This window comes from Barbus barbus (assembly GCF_936440315.1).
Source record: "Barbus barbus genome assembly, chromosome: 48".
NCBI lineage: Eukaryota > Metazoa > Chordata > Actinopteri > Cypriniformes > Cyprinidae > Barbus > Barbus barbus.
This window is the reverse complement of record NC_136726.1, coordinates 21,812,640-21,829,139: the sequence shown is the minus strand read 5'-3', so window position 1 is coordinate 21,829,139 and position 16,500 is coordinate 21,812,640. Positions and strand designations below refer to the sequence as shown.

Here is a 16,500-nt window from a genome sequence, read left to right as displayed (position 1 = left end):
TTTGATTTTTTTTGATAAATGCTTTTTAACGGCTAAGACATTGTATGCATAGGTATTATGCACTACCGAGATTATGAAATTGTTGATTGAAATGTAGTCTTTTTATACTAAAACAAAGGTATCTTTATTAATATATATATAGCAGATGTTATGAAATGAACGTTTTATGAAGTGCAATGTAAATATGGGGAAGATTTGTCATGGAACGACATTTGCATGGGAATTAATGTCATAAATTCCACATTCCTTTTTAATTCAGCGTGAGGACCTGCACATTTCCACCCTGATTGGAAAGATAAATAGAGTGGTTTATAATCCTGAAGATTTCATTAAGTTGTATGAGTTTTACTAATGGTGAATCGTCCATTTTTACTTCATCCCGACTGTTTCCTCTTGACTATGACATAAGTGATCATTTTTATTGAAGCTTGTTTCTGTCATGGGATAAAAACACAACACTTAGCACGGTTTTTTTTTTTTTTACTGACACCCCCCCCCCCCCCCCCCCCCATTACATATATCTGTAATAATCCTAAATGAAAAAAATCTCATTTAAAACTTAAACACTCAAAATTCATCCAGTGAACGTTTTGAAATCAGACATTGCGTTCACATGTAAACAGTACCTTAAATCCTTTTAGAGGGCAACATTTACTACAATATTTCATAAACAAAACTGCATCAAAAAGTAAAGTGACGTATTTGAGTGTCACCCGGTGGCTATTTTCGATATGATGCTTAAAACCTTGATTTTTGTGATAACTTCAAATTTGGAACATAACATAGTTAGACATATGTCTTTGACTTTATAGCAATTTCAGATTTCAAAATATTGGTTAAATACTTTTATATCATTCATTCATTTACAGAGACCAACCTTTGGTCTTCAACTTTTGCAAGATACAGTATATACTCAGAATTCTGAGACAAAAAGTCAGAATTGCGAGATGTAAACAGAGAAGGAAGAAAAAAAAAAAAGTCAAAATTATGAGATAAAAAATTGCAATTATCTTTTTTTTTTTTCGTGGCGGAAACAAGCTTCCATACTTTTGCCATAAATCAGGGTGTTGGAAACGCTGCACTGATCCATGTCGACCAATCACATTACGATCATTTTTGATCGCCATCTCGTCTCGGGGTGTTTGGGAGCCTCACCTGCTTACTGTACTGTGCTCCATGAGGTCTCAGGTAAAGAATAGAGGTACTGATGATATCGATCATCGACAAATGCCTGTGACGCAAGTCAAGCCAAATGGTTTGTAAAATCAGCCAGATTTTGTCTATCCATCGCCGTTGTAAAATACACTCCCTGCTTCATACTGTTATTTTCAGAAATTAGTAAATATATTTGCATGCTGCAATTTACATTCTTGTTTTGTGTTTCCAACTATTAAGTTCATATGCTTATATTAATGTGGTTTGACGTTTAAATGTGTACTTTTTACTGAATTCCTCCGCCTCGTTCACTTGTTAGTACACTTGAGTTCGGAATGAAACAGTAGCTTACTACATCCTGAATCCTACTGTAGTCACACTGGAAATGCAGTGTGCTGGTGTATATTGCAAATGTAGTGGTCATATGCAAACTATTTCTGCAGTATGCAGTAAGTAGTATGCTATTCTGATTTGTCTCTTCTGGTGCCTTAGATCCAAATTGTAAGAAACTGTATGAAGTGTTATGGCGTGGATGAATGAAATTCACTTTAGAGTAAAAATCTGTAATGTTTCAAATCAAATGTCATTATAATCCTTGGTCAAGTTCACAATGTTCCCAAATTATTATTTTTTCCCTTTTTTTCTGATTAAAATGAAATTGATTGTTAGCAGCTTTGCTTTTCTAACTAGAGTGCTTGGTGTTTTATTTAGAAGGGATTTTAACAATGCGGTATCAGGGAATTGTTTCGGTCTTCCCCGTTAGTCCCTGTAGCTCAGGTTACAGTAAAGTCAAGTACTGTTCTGCCTCTGACAGCATCATTTCTAATAAATGCCTGATTTTAAGAAGCTAGCTGATACAGATCTGTGACTTATTACTAGCTGATTATTAATATACTGCTGCAAAAAGGCCTCAGTGGTGGTGTTTTTGCTGTACTTTGGCTTAAATGTTTGACAAATGTACTGTATATCTAGTCCTGTCTCAAAATAAAAGACATCTTTGTAAAACTCAAATGCAGAAATGTGTCTTTAATATACAAAGTCCAAGTAATTTGGAAAAAGACACCAACCGAATTCTAATTTCCCAAACTTTACCTAATATTTAACAAAAGTAGACTGGTTGTGTAGCACCATCCAGTGGTGTACAGTCCAAAATATACATGCATTGTATATTTTATACTGTTTAGTACAAATTCTTTCTTCGTAGATCATACTATTTAGAATCTATTCAATCATCTAAAATAGTTGTTTACTAAAATGTTTTAGTTTGTCTTTTTCTGCATTACTTTTTAAAGGGTCATGAACTGCCTTTGTTTTTTATGTTTTCTGAGGTCCACTTATAATGTTATCAATATTTTTACATCAAAAAACAATTTAGAGGTAATAAGCTATTTTCTGTCCTGTGCTAGACTAACTGAGACTTGTCACAGCACTTGTATACTGTTGCTCTCTCATTGGTCTGATTGCTTCTATTGTTCTCCTCATTTGTAAGTCGCTTTGGATAAAAGTGTCTGCTAAATGATTAAATGTTAATGTTTTAACCCCCCTCATCAGAACACTGTTTGAATAGATTGTGAGTGAATGAGTGAGTGACGTGACGTGTGTCCAAATATGGTGACGCATACTCAGAATTAGTGCTGTTCATTTAACCCAACCAAAGTGCACACACACCCGGAGCAGTGGGCAGCCATATTGCTGTGGCGCCAGAGGAGAAGTTGGGGGTTCAGTGCCTTGCTCAAGGGTCTCACCTCAGTCGTGGTATTGAGGGTGGAATCGGTGGGCGGGGCTAAACAGGCAGTGCTGTAGAAGCAGGTGTTGATCATCTTCTGCGGAGGCGGTGCTTATCCACACTATTACATCATAGAGTAGAACATTCCATAAGCTGTCGTTTTGGCAGACTGGATTCAATATAAGCTATTTTTAGACTAAAGAGAAAGTTTTGAGTTCTGAAACTCACAGGATGTTTTTTTTTTTAGTACAGTGACCACTTATATGTCAAAAGATCAAGTGAATTAGGGTTTCTCATTTCATGACGCGTTTAACAGTTAAATAAGCACTCAGCACAGTTATAAATAGTTCATCAGAAATTCAAAGTTCTTACTGTCACATGGCACAAGTTATTTTTCTCAGAGCTGGTCTGTGTGGACCAATCACAGTCATTTGTTATTACAGAAATATATTTTTTTATCATTTGAAAGACATCGCTAACTTAGCTTATATCAATGCCCTATATATTGAATGCCTCAATATTTAACTCTTAACAATAAACATGAAACGCACAACACTATCATACTTTTTATTTTACACACATGCTTCTTACATTTCAAATTTGCACCTAACATACCTGTACATACTGAATTGTCCATTTTGTATATTGTGTTTGTGCTATTTGGCACATTGTCCATTTTTATATATTTGTACATTATTATTATTATTTTTAATTTTTTTTATTATCTGTGTCCTGTCCTGTTGCTGTCATTCTGTCGCACTGTGGAGCTACTGTCACTAAAACAAATTCCTCGTATGTGCAAACATACCTGGCAATAAAGCTCATTCTGATTCTGATGCAACAGATCACTATGTAGTTACATAAAATGGAACATATCAAATAAGAATATAAATACAGTATTCAATAAAAAAACGATGTTCAGTGTAAACAATGTAAAACTTTCAAATATTTCCTTTTTTTAAAAGAACACTAAGTTTACTGCCGTGAGTCTACAACTGAGGTAAAATGTTCATAACTGGTGTAGACTCTGCTAGTCCTTTTGAGGTCGACATCATTTTCACAGGGCAAAAAGTCTTCTTCTTGTATTTTTTATGTCCCTGAGTTGGTTGGCTGCATAGTGTACAAACAGGCAATTTTTGTACATGTGACTTCTTGGCTCCAACATTTGTAAGATTGCCTGTATGTTTCTGTTTATACAGTGTAGCCCTGGCCCAGGCTGAAGGGCTGTCAATACTCTGTGATGTGTCAGTTCGGCTGGTGGACATCGTCACTGGTGTTGTGTTGGTGGAAGAAGCTGGGATCACTCGAGTGGCAGATGAAGCGATTTTAGCTAGAGGTTTGATTATGATGGAAGTGACTGGCGTTTTTCTTTCGGTCACACAAGATACTCTGACCGGCAGTAGTAAGTAGGATATTGGCACAGACTCCTTTAGCAGCAGAACCTTTGGAACTGGAATCGCAGTGTCTGTCCTTCCTTTTAAAACCTTGGTCCCTGCTTTGCTTGAAATGTGTTCAAACTCCATCTGTGGGAAGTCAGGTGAAGGGAGAACGGACGGTTGGCATGGAGCTAGAGGTAGCTCTTTTGAAGAGATTAACATGGTCTTCAGCACAGTAGCAGATGGCAATTTAGTCGACTGCAGGTTGAGGAGTCTCTCATCGATGAGCCTGTTCCTCTGTTCTGTTGTTAGGCTCAACTTGTCTTCAGTCAGACCAATCTCCACCAGCAGAGAACTGAACTTTTCCAGCTGTCAGAAGCCAGGGAGCGGGCTGGAACTACAAACATCCTCCTGTTGAAAAGTTTCAAAAATTGTATATTAAGTTAAAATGCTTCCTCAAAAAGAAAAGAAAAATTATCATATTTTCCTCTAGGGCTGGGCGAGTTGGCCAAAAATTCATATATTGGTATACGGTATGTATCTCTACTGTAATTTCTACATATGTGACCTTGGACCACAAAACCAGTCATAAGGGTCAGTTTTTTTTTTATTGAGATTTCATGAGAACTGAATAAATAATCTTTCCATTGATGTATGGATTGTTAGGATAGGTCAATATTTGGCTGAGATACAACTATTTGAAAATCTGGAATCTGTAGGTGCAAAAAAAAATCGCTTTTAAAGTTGTCCAAATTAAGTTCTTAGCAATGCATATTACTAATTAAAAATTAAGTTTTAATATATTTGCAGTAGGAAATATACATTATATCTTCATGGAACATGATCTGTACTTAATATCCTAATGATTTTTGGCATAAAATAAATTTTGCATCATTTTGACCCATACAATGGGTTATTGCTACAAATATACCTGTGCTACTTATGACTGCTTTTGTGGTCCAGGGTCACATATTATCCATATTTCTACATATTGCCCGATTCCGATAACATTCCGATAATATCATGCATCCCTACTTTTAATGATCGATGGTTGAAGGGTGAGTAAAATAATGTCATCTCTTTGTACCCAGCAAGGTTATTTTCGTATGCTGATTTATTATCAGTGTTGGAAACAGTTGTGCTGCTTAATATTTTTTGGGACCTGTGATACTCTTTTCAGGATTCTTTGATAAATAAAAAGTTAAAAAGAACAGTGTTTATACTAAATAGAAATTTTGAATTACAATATACACTACTATTCAAAAGTTTGGGGTCAGTCAATTTTTTTTTTAAGAAAATGTATACTTTTATTCAGTAAGGATATGTTAAATGGAAAAAAAGTTATCTTAAAGACTTCTAAAGGTTTCTATTTTGAATAAATGCTGTTCTTTTTAACATTTTATTCATCAAAGAAATAAAGAAAAAAATTCCAAAAAAATATTAAGCAGCACAACAGTTTCAACATTGATAATAAATCAGCATATGATTTCTGAAGGATCATGTGACACTGAAGACTGGAGTAATGACTGATGGAAATTCAGCGCTGCATCAGAAATAAATTATATTTTAAAGTATATCAAAGTAGGAAACCAATATTAGAAATTGCAATAATATTTCACAATATTAGTGTTTTTTCTGTATTTCTCAGTAGCCCCTTGGATCCACATCTAGGGGGTGGAGATGGGTAGATTTAGGGGTGCGGATGGGTGGGTTTAGGGATCAGGGGGTGGAGACGGGTAGGTTTAGGGGTGCGGATGGGTGGGTTTAGGGATCAGGGGGTGGAGACGGGTAGGTTTAGGGGTGCGGATGGGTGGGTTTAGGGATCAGGGGGTGGAGACGGGTAGGTTTAGGGGTGCGGATGGGTGGGTTTAGGGATCAGGGGGTGGAGATGGGTAGATTTAGGGGTGCGGATGGGTGGGTTTAGGGATCAGGGGGTGGAGACGGGTAGGTTTAGGGGTGCGGATGGGTGGGTTTAGGGATCAGGGGGTGGAGACGGGTAGGTTTAGGGGTGCGGATGGGTGGGTTTAGGGATCAGGGGGTGGAGACGGGTAGGTTTAGGGGTGCGGATGGGTGGGTTTAGGGATCAGGGGGTGGAGACGGGTAGGTTTAGGGGTGCGGATGGGTGGGTTTAGGGATCAGGGGGTGGAGACGGGTAGATTTAGGGGTGCGGATGGGTGGGTTTAGGGATCAGGGGGTGGAGACGGGTAGATTTAGGGGTGCGGATGGGTGGGTTTAGGGATCAGGGGGTGGAGACGGGTAGGTTTAGGGGTGCGGATGGGTGGGTTTAGGGATCAGGGGGTGGAGACGGGTAGGTTTAGGGGTGCGGATGGGTGGGTTTAGGGATCAGGGGGTGGAGACGGGTAGATTTAGGGGTGCGGATGGGTGGGTTTAGGGATCAGGGGGTGGAGATGGGTAGGTTTAGGGGTGCGGATGGGTGGGTTTAGGGATCAGGGGGTGGAGACGGGTAGATTTAGGGGTGCGGATGGGTGGGTTTAGGGATCAGGGGGTGGAGACGGGTAGATTTAAGGGTGCGGATGGGTGGGTTTAGGGATCAGGGGGTGGAGACAGGTAGGTTTAGGTATATGTAAGGTGGGAGGAGTTGGATCTAGATCCAATCACACCCCCTGGGCCTTGTGCGCCGCAGTGAGGACCATCTCCTATTTTTGATCAAATAAATACAGCCTTGATGAGCTTAAGACACTCCATTAAACATCTTACTTATGCACTCTGCTGTTATTTAAAAGATTAAATATGCAGGGATATGTTTTTAATTAAAATATTCATATTAATCAAGGATTTATTGACTTTTAATGCACTTTATTTCGAAATGTACAGAATATTGGATCGGGGTAGCTCTTAAAGTGACGTTCATGTTAGTCAAACAACAAAAGAGAAAATCTCTCACTGCTCTTTAATAAATCACATTTGTAAATTTAATAAGAAGAAATATTTAATTTACACAGTGAAGAATGTGCAGTGTTTTTATACATTTGATCACTAGTCTATACATTGTATGTATAGCATTTGTTCTACTGTAGTTTTTTGTCCTGTTGCTTGTAATTAGTTTCTTATTCTTATTTAATCACTGTTTACTTGTCTTCAGAAAATCATCATCCAGTCTGTCTGGAATGACATGAAGAAACAAAACAAACTGAGACAGACTAAATCCAGAAGAACTGTGGCAACGTCTCCAAGAAACCTACCAGCAAAGCTCCCTGAAAGTGCACCGAGGGAGCAAAGGATGCTCACACCAAATGTTGATTTAATTTAGCTAATAGAAGTAAATTGATAAAGAAAATCTATGACATTATTTTTTGACAGCATCCTCATTTTACAGCATTTTTACACAAGTGCCTAAAACTTTTAACAGTTCTGTAGCTTTGCAGGTGGGTTTCTTGAAGCGTCTTGGAGACGTTGTTCTGCACAGTTCTTCTGGATCGAGTCTGTCTCAGTTTGTTCTGTTTCTTCATGTTATTCCAGACAGACTGGATGATGATCAGATCAGATCTCTGTGTGGAGCACAAAAATCTCACTGGATTATTACAATTAATGCCAAAATGAATGTTTGGAAATGTAAACTGATATTTCCTCCTGACACATTACAGAAAAGGATGAAATAACTGACTTAAAACCATGTTTAGCTGCTGGAAATATTAGTGTTCTAATCATTTTGGCCATCACTGTTCATGTTTTGTTTTGAATACATCTTTTTCAGTGCCTTTTGCACGCGTGTCCTTTAGTAATAGTATCGTTAAAGTATGTAAAAACCTAAACTTTGAATGCAGTTCACTGCCATTCTACTAATTTGTATTTCTACACTCCCACATCTGTCCACTAGCTGGCGAAAGCGTGCATCAAACCTCCCGTTCAAACATGGCTGCGTCCATTGCGCGGTCATGCTGTCGAGTTCATTCACGAGTCAAAACATCTTACTTAAAAACTTCATTCCACTGTTCTCCATCTAGCAGAAGCGGGCTGCTCTTATCCCTGCATAACCGAGGCCTCCTGAAGGAGTCGTTTCCTGAGCACGCGGCGCAGGCGGAACTCCCGGATCTGCTCCGGTCCGCTCCGCAGACCGTCTACTGCGGCTTCGACCCGACCGCGGACAGCCTGCACGCCGGGAACCTGCTCGCCATCATCGGCCTGCTGCACTTCAGAGCCGCGGGGCACGACATCATCGCGCTGCTCGGCGGAGCCACGGCGCAGATCGGCGATCCGAGCGGGAGGTCTGCCGAGAGAGAGCGCCTCTCGCCGGCTGCGGTGGAGCAGAACTCCCGCGGGATTCTGGAGAGCCTCCACCGGATCTTCACCCACCACGAGCTGTACTTCTGCCCGGACTCGAGTAAGCTAGGCCGGTTCACGATGCTCAATAACCGCAGCTGGTACAATGACTGGAGCGTGCTGGAGTTCTTTTCGGAGGTCGGCAGAAGTTTTCGGATGGGAACGATGCTCAGCCGCCACAGCGTTCAGTCTCGGCTCAAGGGCGCGGAGGGCATGAGCTTCACCGAGTTCTCCTACCAGATCTTCCAGGCGTTTGACTTCTACCGTCTGCATCAGCTGCACGGCTGCAGCATCCAGCTGGGAGGAACCGATCAGCTGGGAAACATCATGAGCGGACACGAGCTCATCCACAGGTAACTTTCTCGGTTGCACCGTAAACACCACTCACGTGAAAATATCGATTCTAAATTTCTAATCTAACGTGCATTTTTAAACATTAATTAATTAATGCTTAAAGACAGAACCAATCGATCTCAATGCTTGTTCAAACAGGGCTCCCTTATTCTTCTGTTTAAATAAATATGAGATAAACAACTAATCTAAGGCCCGGTTTCACAGACAGGGTTTAGACTAAACCAGGATTAGGCCCTTGTTCAATTAGGAAATTTAAGTAATTTAATATACACAAAACACACACATATATATATATATATATATATATATATATATATATATATATATATATATATATATATATATATATATATATAGAAAATTTTAAACATTTATATTTTGTTTACAGTATTTTTGATCAAATAAATGCAGCCATGCTGAGCAATAGAGACTACTTACAAAACATTAAAAATTGCACTGATCCCAAACTTTTGAACAGTAGTATATATAAATTAAGTGGCATATTTTCAGACACGTACCATAAAAACAACACGAAGGACTGGGTGTATATACAGTACAAAAATGGCTGTTTTTAAGCATGGCACTATAGTGAAAATGTTTTCTTTTAGATGTGTATCTCCATAATATTATCACAAAAAAAATGTAATCTACTTCAAATAAGACCTGACATTATATGATTCCAGTAATGGCACTAAATCGTAAAACTTAAAATGCTAATAAAGGAGTTTAGTGGCACGTTTGGGATTTATATAATTATCATATAACTTCATTTTATGACAAATAAGTCAGTGCGGCATGAAATTTGTGCAAATAATATTTGAGAATCTCTAATATCATGCATATGTGTTTCTAGGAGTGTGATCTTATGTTATTCTTGTGCCACAGTTATTATTCTTTGTGGCCACAGTTGTGCCACAGTTATTATAATAATACTAAGATGGTAGCATTGGTAGATGGTAATACTGATAACTAGTATTTATTAAAATTTTGAATTTTTTAAAATTAATTTTAAATTTAGTTTGTTTTTGTACTTTTATGTGCTTTTGCCATTTTATTAGTTTTTGTTTTAAATATTTCTGTTTAGCCTTATTTTTCTTTCCGTTTTAGTTTGTCATTTTAATATTTCAACTTAAACTTTTTATGTCTAATAGTTGCTAAACTTAATTTTAATTTCAGAAAATTTAATAACATTTTTAATTTAATTGAATTCTTATTATGCCTCTAGGTCATTAAGATCTTGTGTTCAGAGCTTCTCCATCACTGGATGCTTTTAAATCCAGCTTAAAGACTTATCTTTACTCTAGCATTTGAGTGATGCTGTGTATGTACTTTGAATAGTTGAATTGGTGTTAAATTATGTATTTACATTTCAATTATTTTTGATACTTGTTTTATTCTCCTTTGCCTTTTTTCTTGTCATTTTCTCTTTTAAATTCAGATTTATTTTTTATTTTAAAGCACTTTGGATCAACTACGGTTGTGTTAAACTTGTGCTCTACAAATACAATTTGCCTTGCCTTGCCTTAATTTAAGGTTTTTTATGTTCACGTTTTTCCACCTGTTATATTTCAGTTTTATTTCAATGAATGAATGGGATTTTAGAAGTTGTAGTAAACAATAAGGACTCTTGTGCAGAAAGACGGGAGAGGAAGTGTACGGCCTGACGGTTCCGCTCGTCACCACCTCGATGGGCGATAAACTGGGGAAGACGGCCGGCAACGCTGTGTGGCTGAACAGAGATAAAACATCGCCCTTCGACTTCTACCAGTACTTCCTCCGCTTGCCAGATAACAGCGTGGAGGGGTGAGTTACCAACCACAGAGCGTGACGTCATACTCAACATGGGTTTTAAAAATTGTGAAATATTATTAAAATTCAAAGGAACTATTTTCTATGAGAAGATATTGTCAAATGTAATTTATTCCTGTGATCAAAGCTGAATTTTCAGCATCATTACTACAGTCTTCAGTGTCACACGATCCTTCAGAATATACTGATTTGCTGCTCAATATCAACATTTCTGATCAGAATCAATGTTGTGCTTCATATTTTGGTGGAAACCATGATACATTGTTTTCAGGATTTTTTTACTGAATAGAAACAAATAAACAGCATTTATTTAAAATGGAAATCTTTACATTATAAATGTATGTATTGTCACTTTTGATCGATTTAATACATCCTTGGTGAATAAAAGTGTTAATTTCTTTCAAAAAATATATATTTTTAATCCCAAACTTTGTGGTTAAAAATAATTATTACTCCGAAACCCTTTTGTCCCTCCAGGTACCTGAAGCTCTTCACCTTCCTGTCTCTGGCTGAGGTGGAGAAGGTGATGGAGCAGCAGAAGCAGGATCCGGGCAAACGCATCGCCCACAAACGCCTGGCCGCTGAAGTCACCAAGCTGGTCCACGGGAAAGAGGGCTTAGAAAGCGCCAAAAGGCAAGATACCCGGTTTCTGATTTACGTCTGTAAAGTCAGCAGCATGAAATCAAAATTGAGCCTAGTATTCGTACCCTTAACTCAGTACTTACTTACTTGAAGCACCTTTGGCAGCGATTACAGCCTCAAGTCTTTTTGGGTATGATGCAACGAGCTTTGCACATAAGCATCTGCCATTCTTATTTACTGATATGTATAAAGAGCATAAAATGATCACTCACCAAGCGCCAGTTGTGAGTAAAAATCAGTGTTGGCGAGTATATGAAATTCTAGCAACTTTTCTATTAATTGTAACAATGTGATATGGTTTGGTGCAATTATCAAATAAAATACTTTACAGTTTAATAGTATTATAATGATATTTCCTTTATTGATTTCGTTTTCATTATTTGTTTAAATAATAATAAATATTAATATTAATAATTACACAGATTTTTCCCTAATTTGTTCTGCCTGGGTTTTTTTAGTTGTTGTTTTTTTTTAATGAAATAATGCACATACAGTTTCATGGCCGGTAAAAAAATATTTATGGTCGATAATTTTCCTCCTGTCACTGGCCATTGGCAGGTGTGGCAAAATGTTATTTTAATTAGTATTTTTGATAGTAATAATATCAACAATAATAATAATAATTGTTATTATAATTATTATTATAGTATTATTTTATATATGTATTATTTAAATATTTAAGCATTATTATTATATAAATTTAAATTATTATAAAATATTTTAAGGTTTAAAAGTATTAAGTATTATTTCCTTTATTGACTTAAATTGTATTATTTGATTAAATAATATTAATAATAATAAAATAAAAATATTAAATACAATTAAATCTACCTTAAATTAATATTATATTCAAGTCCACACACACAAGTCAAGTGTGTGTGTATATATACACACAGTGTGTGTGTGTGTAAACATAAGGCAGATATAAAAGATTAAAAGCTATTATTTAGTTGCAGATCCCTTGAGCACAATCACAGCAGTGAGTCTGTGACCCATAGACATCACCAGACTCTTGCTCTCATCCTTTGAAATACTTTTCCCAGCCTTTAATGCAGCCAATCCCAGTTGTGCCTTTACTCTCCTCTCCAGCTGGTGAAATTCATGTTCAATCAGATTTAAATCTGGAGATTGACTTGGGCAATCTAACACTTTCCATTTATTTGCCCTTATAAACTCCTTGACTGAACATGCAGGGTGTTTTGGGTCATTGTCCTGATGCAATATGAAGCACGTCCCAATGAATCTGGTGGCATTTTCTTGACAACAAATTTTGTCTTAACTGTTCCAATGAAGTGAAGTGACATACTGCCAAGTATGGTGACCCATACTCGGAATTCGTGCTCTGCATTTAACCCATCCAACGCGCACACACACAGCAGTGAACACACACACACACTGCAGTGAACACACACACACACACACACCGTGAACACACACCCGGAGCAGTGGGCAGCCATTTATGCTGCGGCGCCCGGGGAGCAGTTGGGGGTTCGGTGCCTTGCTCAAGGGCACCTCAGTCGTGGTATTGAGGGTGGAGAGAGCGCTGGACATTCACTCCCCCCACCTACAATCCCTGCCGGCCCGAGACTCGAACCCGCAACCTTTGGATTACGAGTCCGACTCTCTAACCATTAGGCCACAACTTCCCCCATATATATATATTTATATCTATCAGTGGCGTGCGTTGGTGTTTTAAAATGAGGAGGCAGTTTTATATATATGTGTGTGTGTGTCCCTGTTACACTTAATGTTGTCACATATTACATAAAAAAGAGAACAAATATAATTATTTTGTATTTTATTAATATTATTTTTTATTTTATTTAATCATTTTAATACTAATTATACATTTCATAGTGTTTTTATGCATTTTTATATTTATTCCAAAATAATAACTAATGGCAGTAACAATTTGAACAATATTCTGGAAACAATATGGTTTCATTAATTAACTAATTAGTTAACATGAACTAAGAATAAACAACTACTACTACTTCTACAGCATTTATTGATCTTAGTTAATATGAATTTCAACATTTACTAATGCATTATTGTTGTTTATGAACTAACATGAGCTAACAATGAACTGTTTTTGTATTAACCTATTGTATTAATAGGCTAAATACTGTAATAAATGTTCATTGTTCATGTTATATTAAATGACACCTTATTGTAAAATGTTACCAATATTTTTTATTTGTGGACTGATCTTCAGCTGTTCTTTTTAATAGTCAACTTATTTTCGGGTCATCATCGTCATAAAAGCAATGTAAACACTAGACAAAGCAGTGGTATCTAAGCAGGAGAGTTGTTTACTTACTTTATAATTAGTCAATAACGCCATCATTTTCTTCATTCAGGCCGAGAACTTGCACGAAAACAAGCGGCGGGATTTATCGCAGGAGCCAATCACATAACCGATCATATCCAATTATAGCGCGACGGAGGCATTGCCGCCTCTCACGTGACTTTCCCCCATTCATCTCAATGAGCCTCCAGAAAAGTCGCTGCACACTTTAGGGTCTCAGTTTTAAGTCTATGGACTGAAGGGAGGCAAGCCTCCTCTGTAACTTTACCTGCGGGTGTCGCTGTTTGACAGCGTTACTTTATAAAAAAACAAGTGACTTTTATACTTTTAATGCGATATTTAGTAATATTTGCGATTTATGTTTGTAATATCGATTATTTTCTCATCCAATTTTTTGAGGAGACACTGCCTCCCTTGCCTCATCAGAGGAAACACCCCTGAGATATATCTAGATAAATCATAATAATAAATGATAGATCTATCTTTCCATCCATCTGTCACACAGGTGCACCAATGCTCTGTACCACAGTAACATTGAGGCTCTGGAGCAGATGAGTGACACTGAACTCCAGGAGCTTTTCCAAGAGGCTCCGTTCCATGAGATTTTCCTGGATCCAGGAACAACGGTGTTGGACGCCTGCAGGAGAGTACAAGCCATTCCTGAGGGACCACGCGGGTGAGAATCTTACCAGTAGTGTTTTGGAATGTTCGATTTAAATGTAACGCACTCTCAACACATTTTGTTACATTGTTACTTTTTATTCAACCTATGAGTTACAGTTTTGTATCACTTTCAAGTGACTTGCTATTTGAAACCGGCTCAGTCCAGGTCTTAAACGATTAAGAACAACAAATGAAGGAATGCTTTTTGATACCTTATTTAATTTTAAAATGCATTGACGCCTTTTTGCTTCAAGTTATTTACTTGTTTATTTTCATTGTTCCTTTCTGAGCAGGTATCAGATGATCAAGGACGGTGGCGTTTGGATCAACCACCAGAGGACAGCAAACCCCGAGCAAGTTCTGGTTCTGGGTCAGCACATTCTCTCTAACGGACTCAGCCTGATCCGAGTGGGAAAGAGGAACTTTTACATCCTGAAGTGGCTTAGTATGTGAATTACCAATTTGGAAATAGACATTTTTGTTCCATAGACAAACCGACCACCATCCCAGACACCTCAGGATTTGTAAAGACATGAAAAGACAAATGCATTTTTGCATTCAAAACAAACTGGAAAATCCCAGCGCTCGCCAGCAGTAGTCAGTAGAGGTCTGTTTGGTTTCAGGACAGTAACCTGTGCTCTGTCTGCTTGAGCTTATCAAAGACTTTGAAATTATATGTTAAATTGAATTGTGCTGTTGGGAAATGTCTGTGGATTACATCAAAGACGTGAGAACAGACTTTGCCTTGTTTGTGCCTGTTTTATTTGGACAAATTACACGGTTTGATGTGTGAATACGCTCCTGATTTTAAATCACACTGGAAAACTGGGTTCCGTTCAACTCTTTAATTAAATATATTATGTGAAATTGTATGTTTTTTTTCGGCTTTTGAGGTGAAAGTGACATGAGTGTGAAGAGTATGCATAAATGAAATATGATTTAATTTAAGCAGCTGAAGTTCAAGTAAAGTGCATTTTAAAAACAGCAAATGTGTTGTACGATCAAGAAGAGCATGAAATAAATACAAAATTAAACCGTTTTAGAAAGCTAAATAAGAGCATAAATGTATTTTTTTACAGATATACTAGGAGTGGAAACCCATGTCTGTCACAGGAAAAAAAAGTTGCAACTTTTTATCTCGCAATATAAAAAGTGAGAGTGTGTTTCTCACAATTCTGAGTCAGAATTGTGGGATATTAACACAGATTATCACACATTCTGAGTTTATATCTCGGATCTTCAGATTTTTTCTTCTCAGAATTCTGCCTTTTTTCACAATTTCTAGAAGTAGTCAGAATTACAAGCTTAACTTGTAAAATAAAATGTTTTCTGTGGCAAAAAATAAATAAAAAATAGAATTGCAAGGGGAAAAAGTCAGAATTCTGAGTTTATATCACACTATTTTGAGATTGGAGAAACAGAAAATTGAGAGATAAAAGGGTTTTTTTCAGTGGCGGAAACAGGCTTCCACAGTAAAGGTGATCTGTGGCACAAAAAAACATTAATAAACAGCCTTTGAGTGCCTTAAAAAAAACCTGTCAAACGTTTATGAATTTAAGTTTAAGTAAAAAGCGTGCAAGTTTGTTTTGAGCTTTCTTAAACTGACAAAAGTTTGGTGTGTTGACAGGAGAAGAGATGCTGGCAAACAGGCATGTCATCATTATAATAAGCCGTGTGTTGAGAAAGCTGAAGACACTTCTGAAAACTGCAGGTTGTGACCCAGGTGAACTCATACAGACTCGAGTGTGAGTCGCAGGGCTATTGCGAGGTCTGATCGGGGCAGTGCTGTTCCTGGAAATGTTTTGGCAACTTCTCACTTCTAGGAACAAATTAAACTTCTAGTGAATCTCTTGTAGTACTTCCACATTTTGTGATGTTAGTGTCTCAAGTCCTCTTCAGATACTAGAGATTAACACATTACAGGTAATGAAACCAAACCATCTTAAATGCATATCTTAGTTTATGAATCATATGGTTCATCACATAGGAAGTGTTAGACTTGTGAAGGTTAAGTTTTATTGATTACTTTTAGATTTACTAAGTTTTGAACATAAATTTATTCTCATAGAATTTCAAGAACAATATTGAGGAACCATCAATATTCAATTGTTAGGCCATGACCACATTGTTAATAACTCTAAGATCAAGTCTAGTCTTAAACTATTTTAACAGTAAGTTCTGTCTTT

The 16,500-nt window shown here is 37.3% G+C and overlaps 2 protein-coding genes across 2 annotated transcripts in view; both read left to right on the top strand.

Moving 5' to 3' along the window:
* Positions 1–16,500, top strand: part of avpr1aa (arginine vasopressin receptor 1Aa) — a 552,460-nt gene that overhangs the window by 502,253 nt on the left and 33,707 nt on the right. The window lies entirely within an intron of this gene.
* On the top strand, positions 8,104–15,839 carry yars2 (tyrosyl-tRNA synthetase 2, mitochondrial). Its single transcript, XM_079411408.1, has 5 exons — positions 8,104–8,891; positions 10,528–10,695; positions 11,179–11,334; positions 14,157–14,327; positions 14,608–15,839. The coding sequence occupies exons 1-5, from the start codon at positions 8,131–8,133 to the stop codon at positions 14,765–14,767; spliced, it is 1,416 nt and encodes a 471-aa protein (XP_079267534.1). The 5' UTR covers positions 8,104–8,130; the 3' UTR covers positions 14,768–15,839.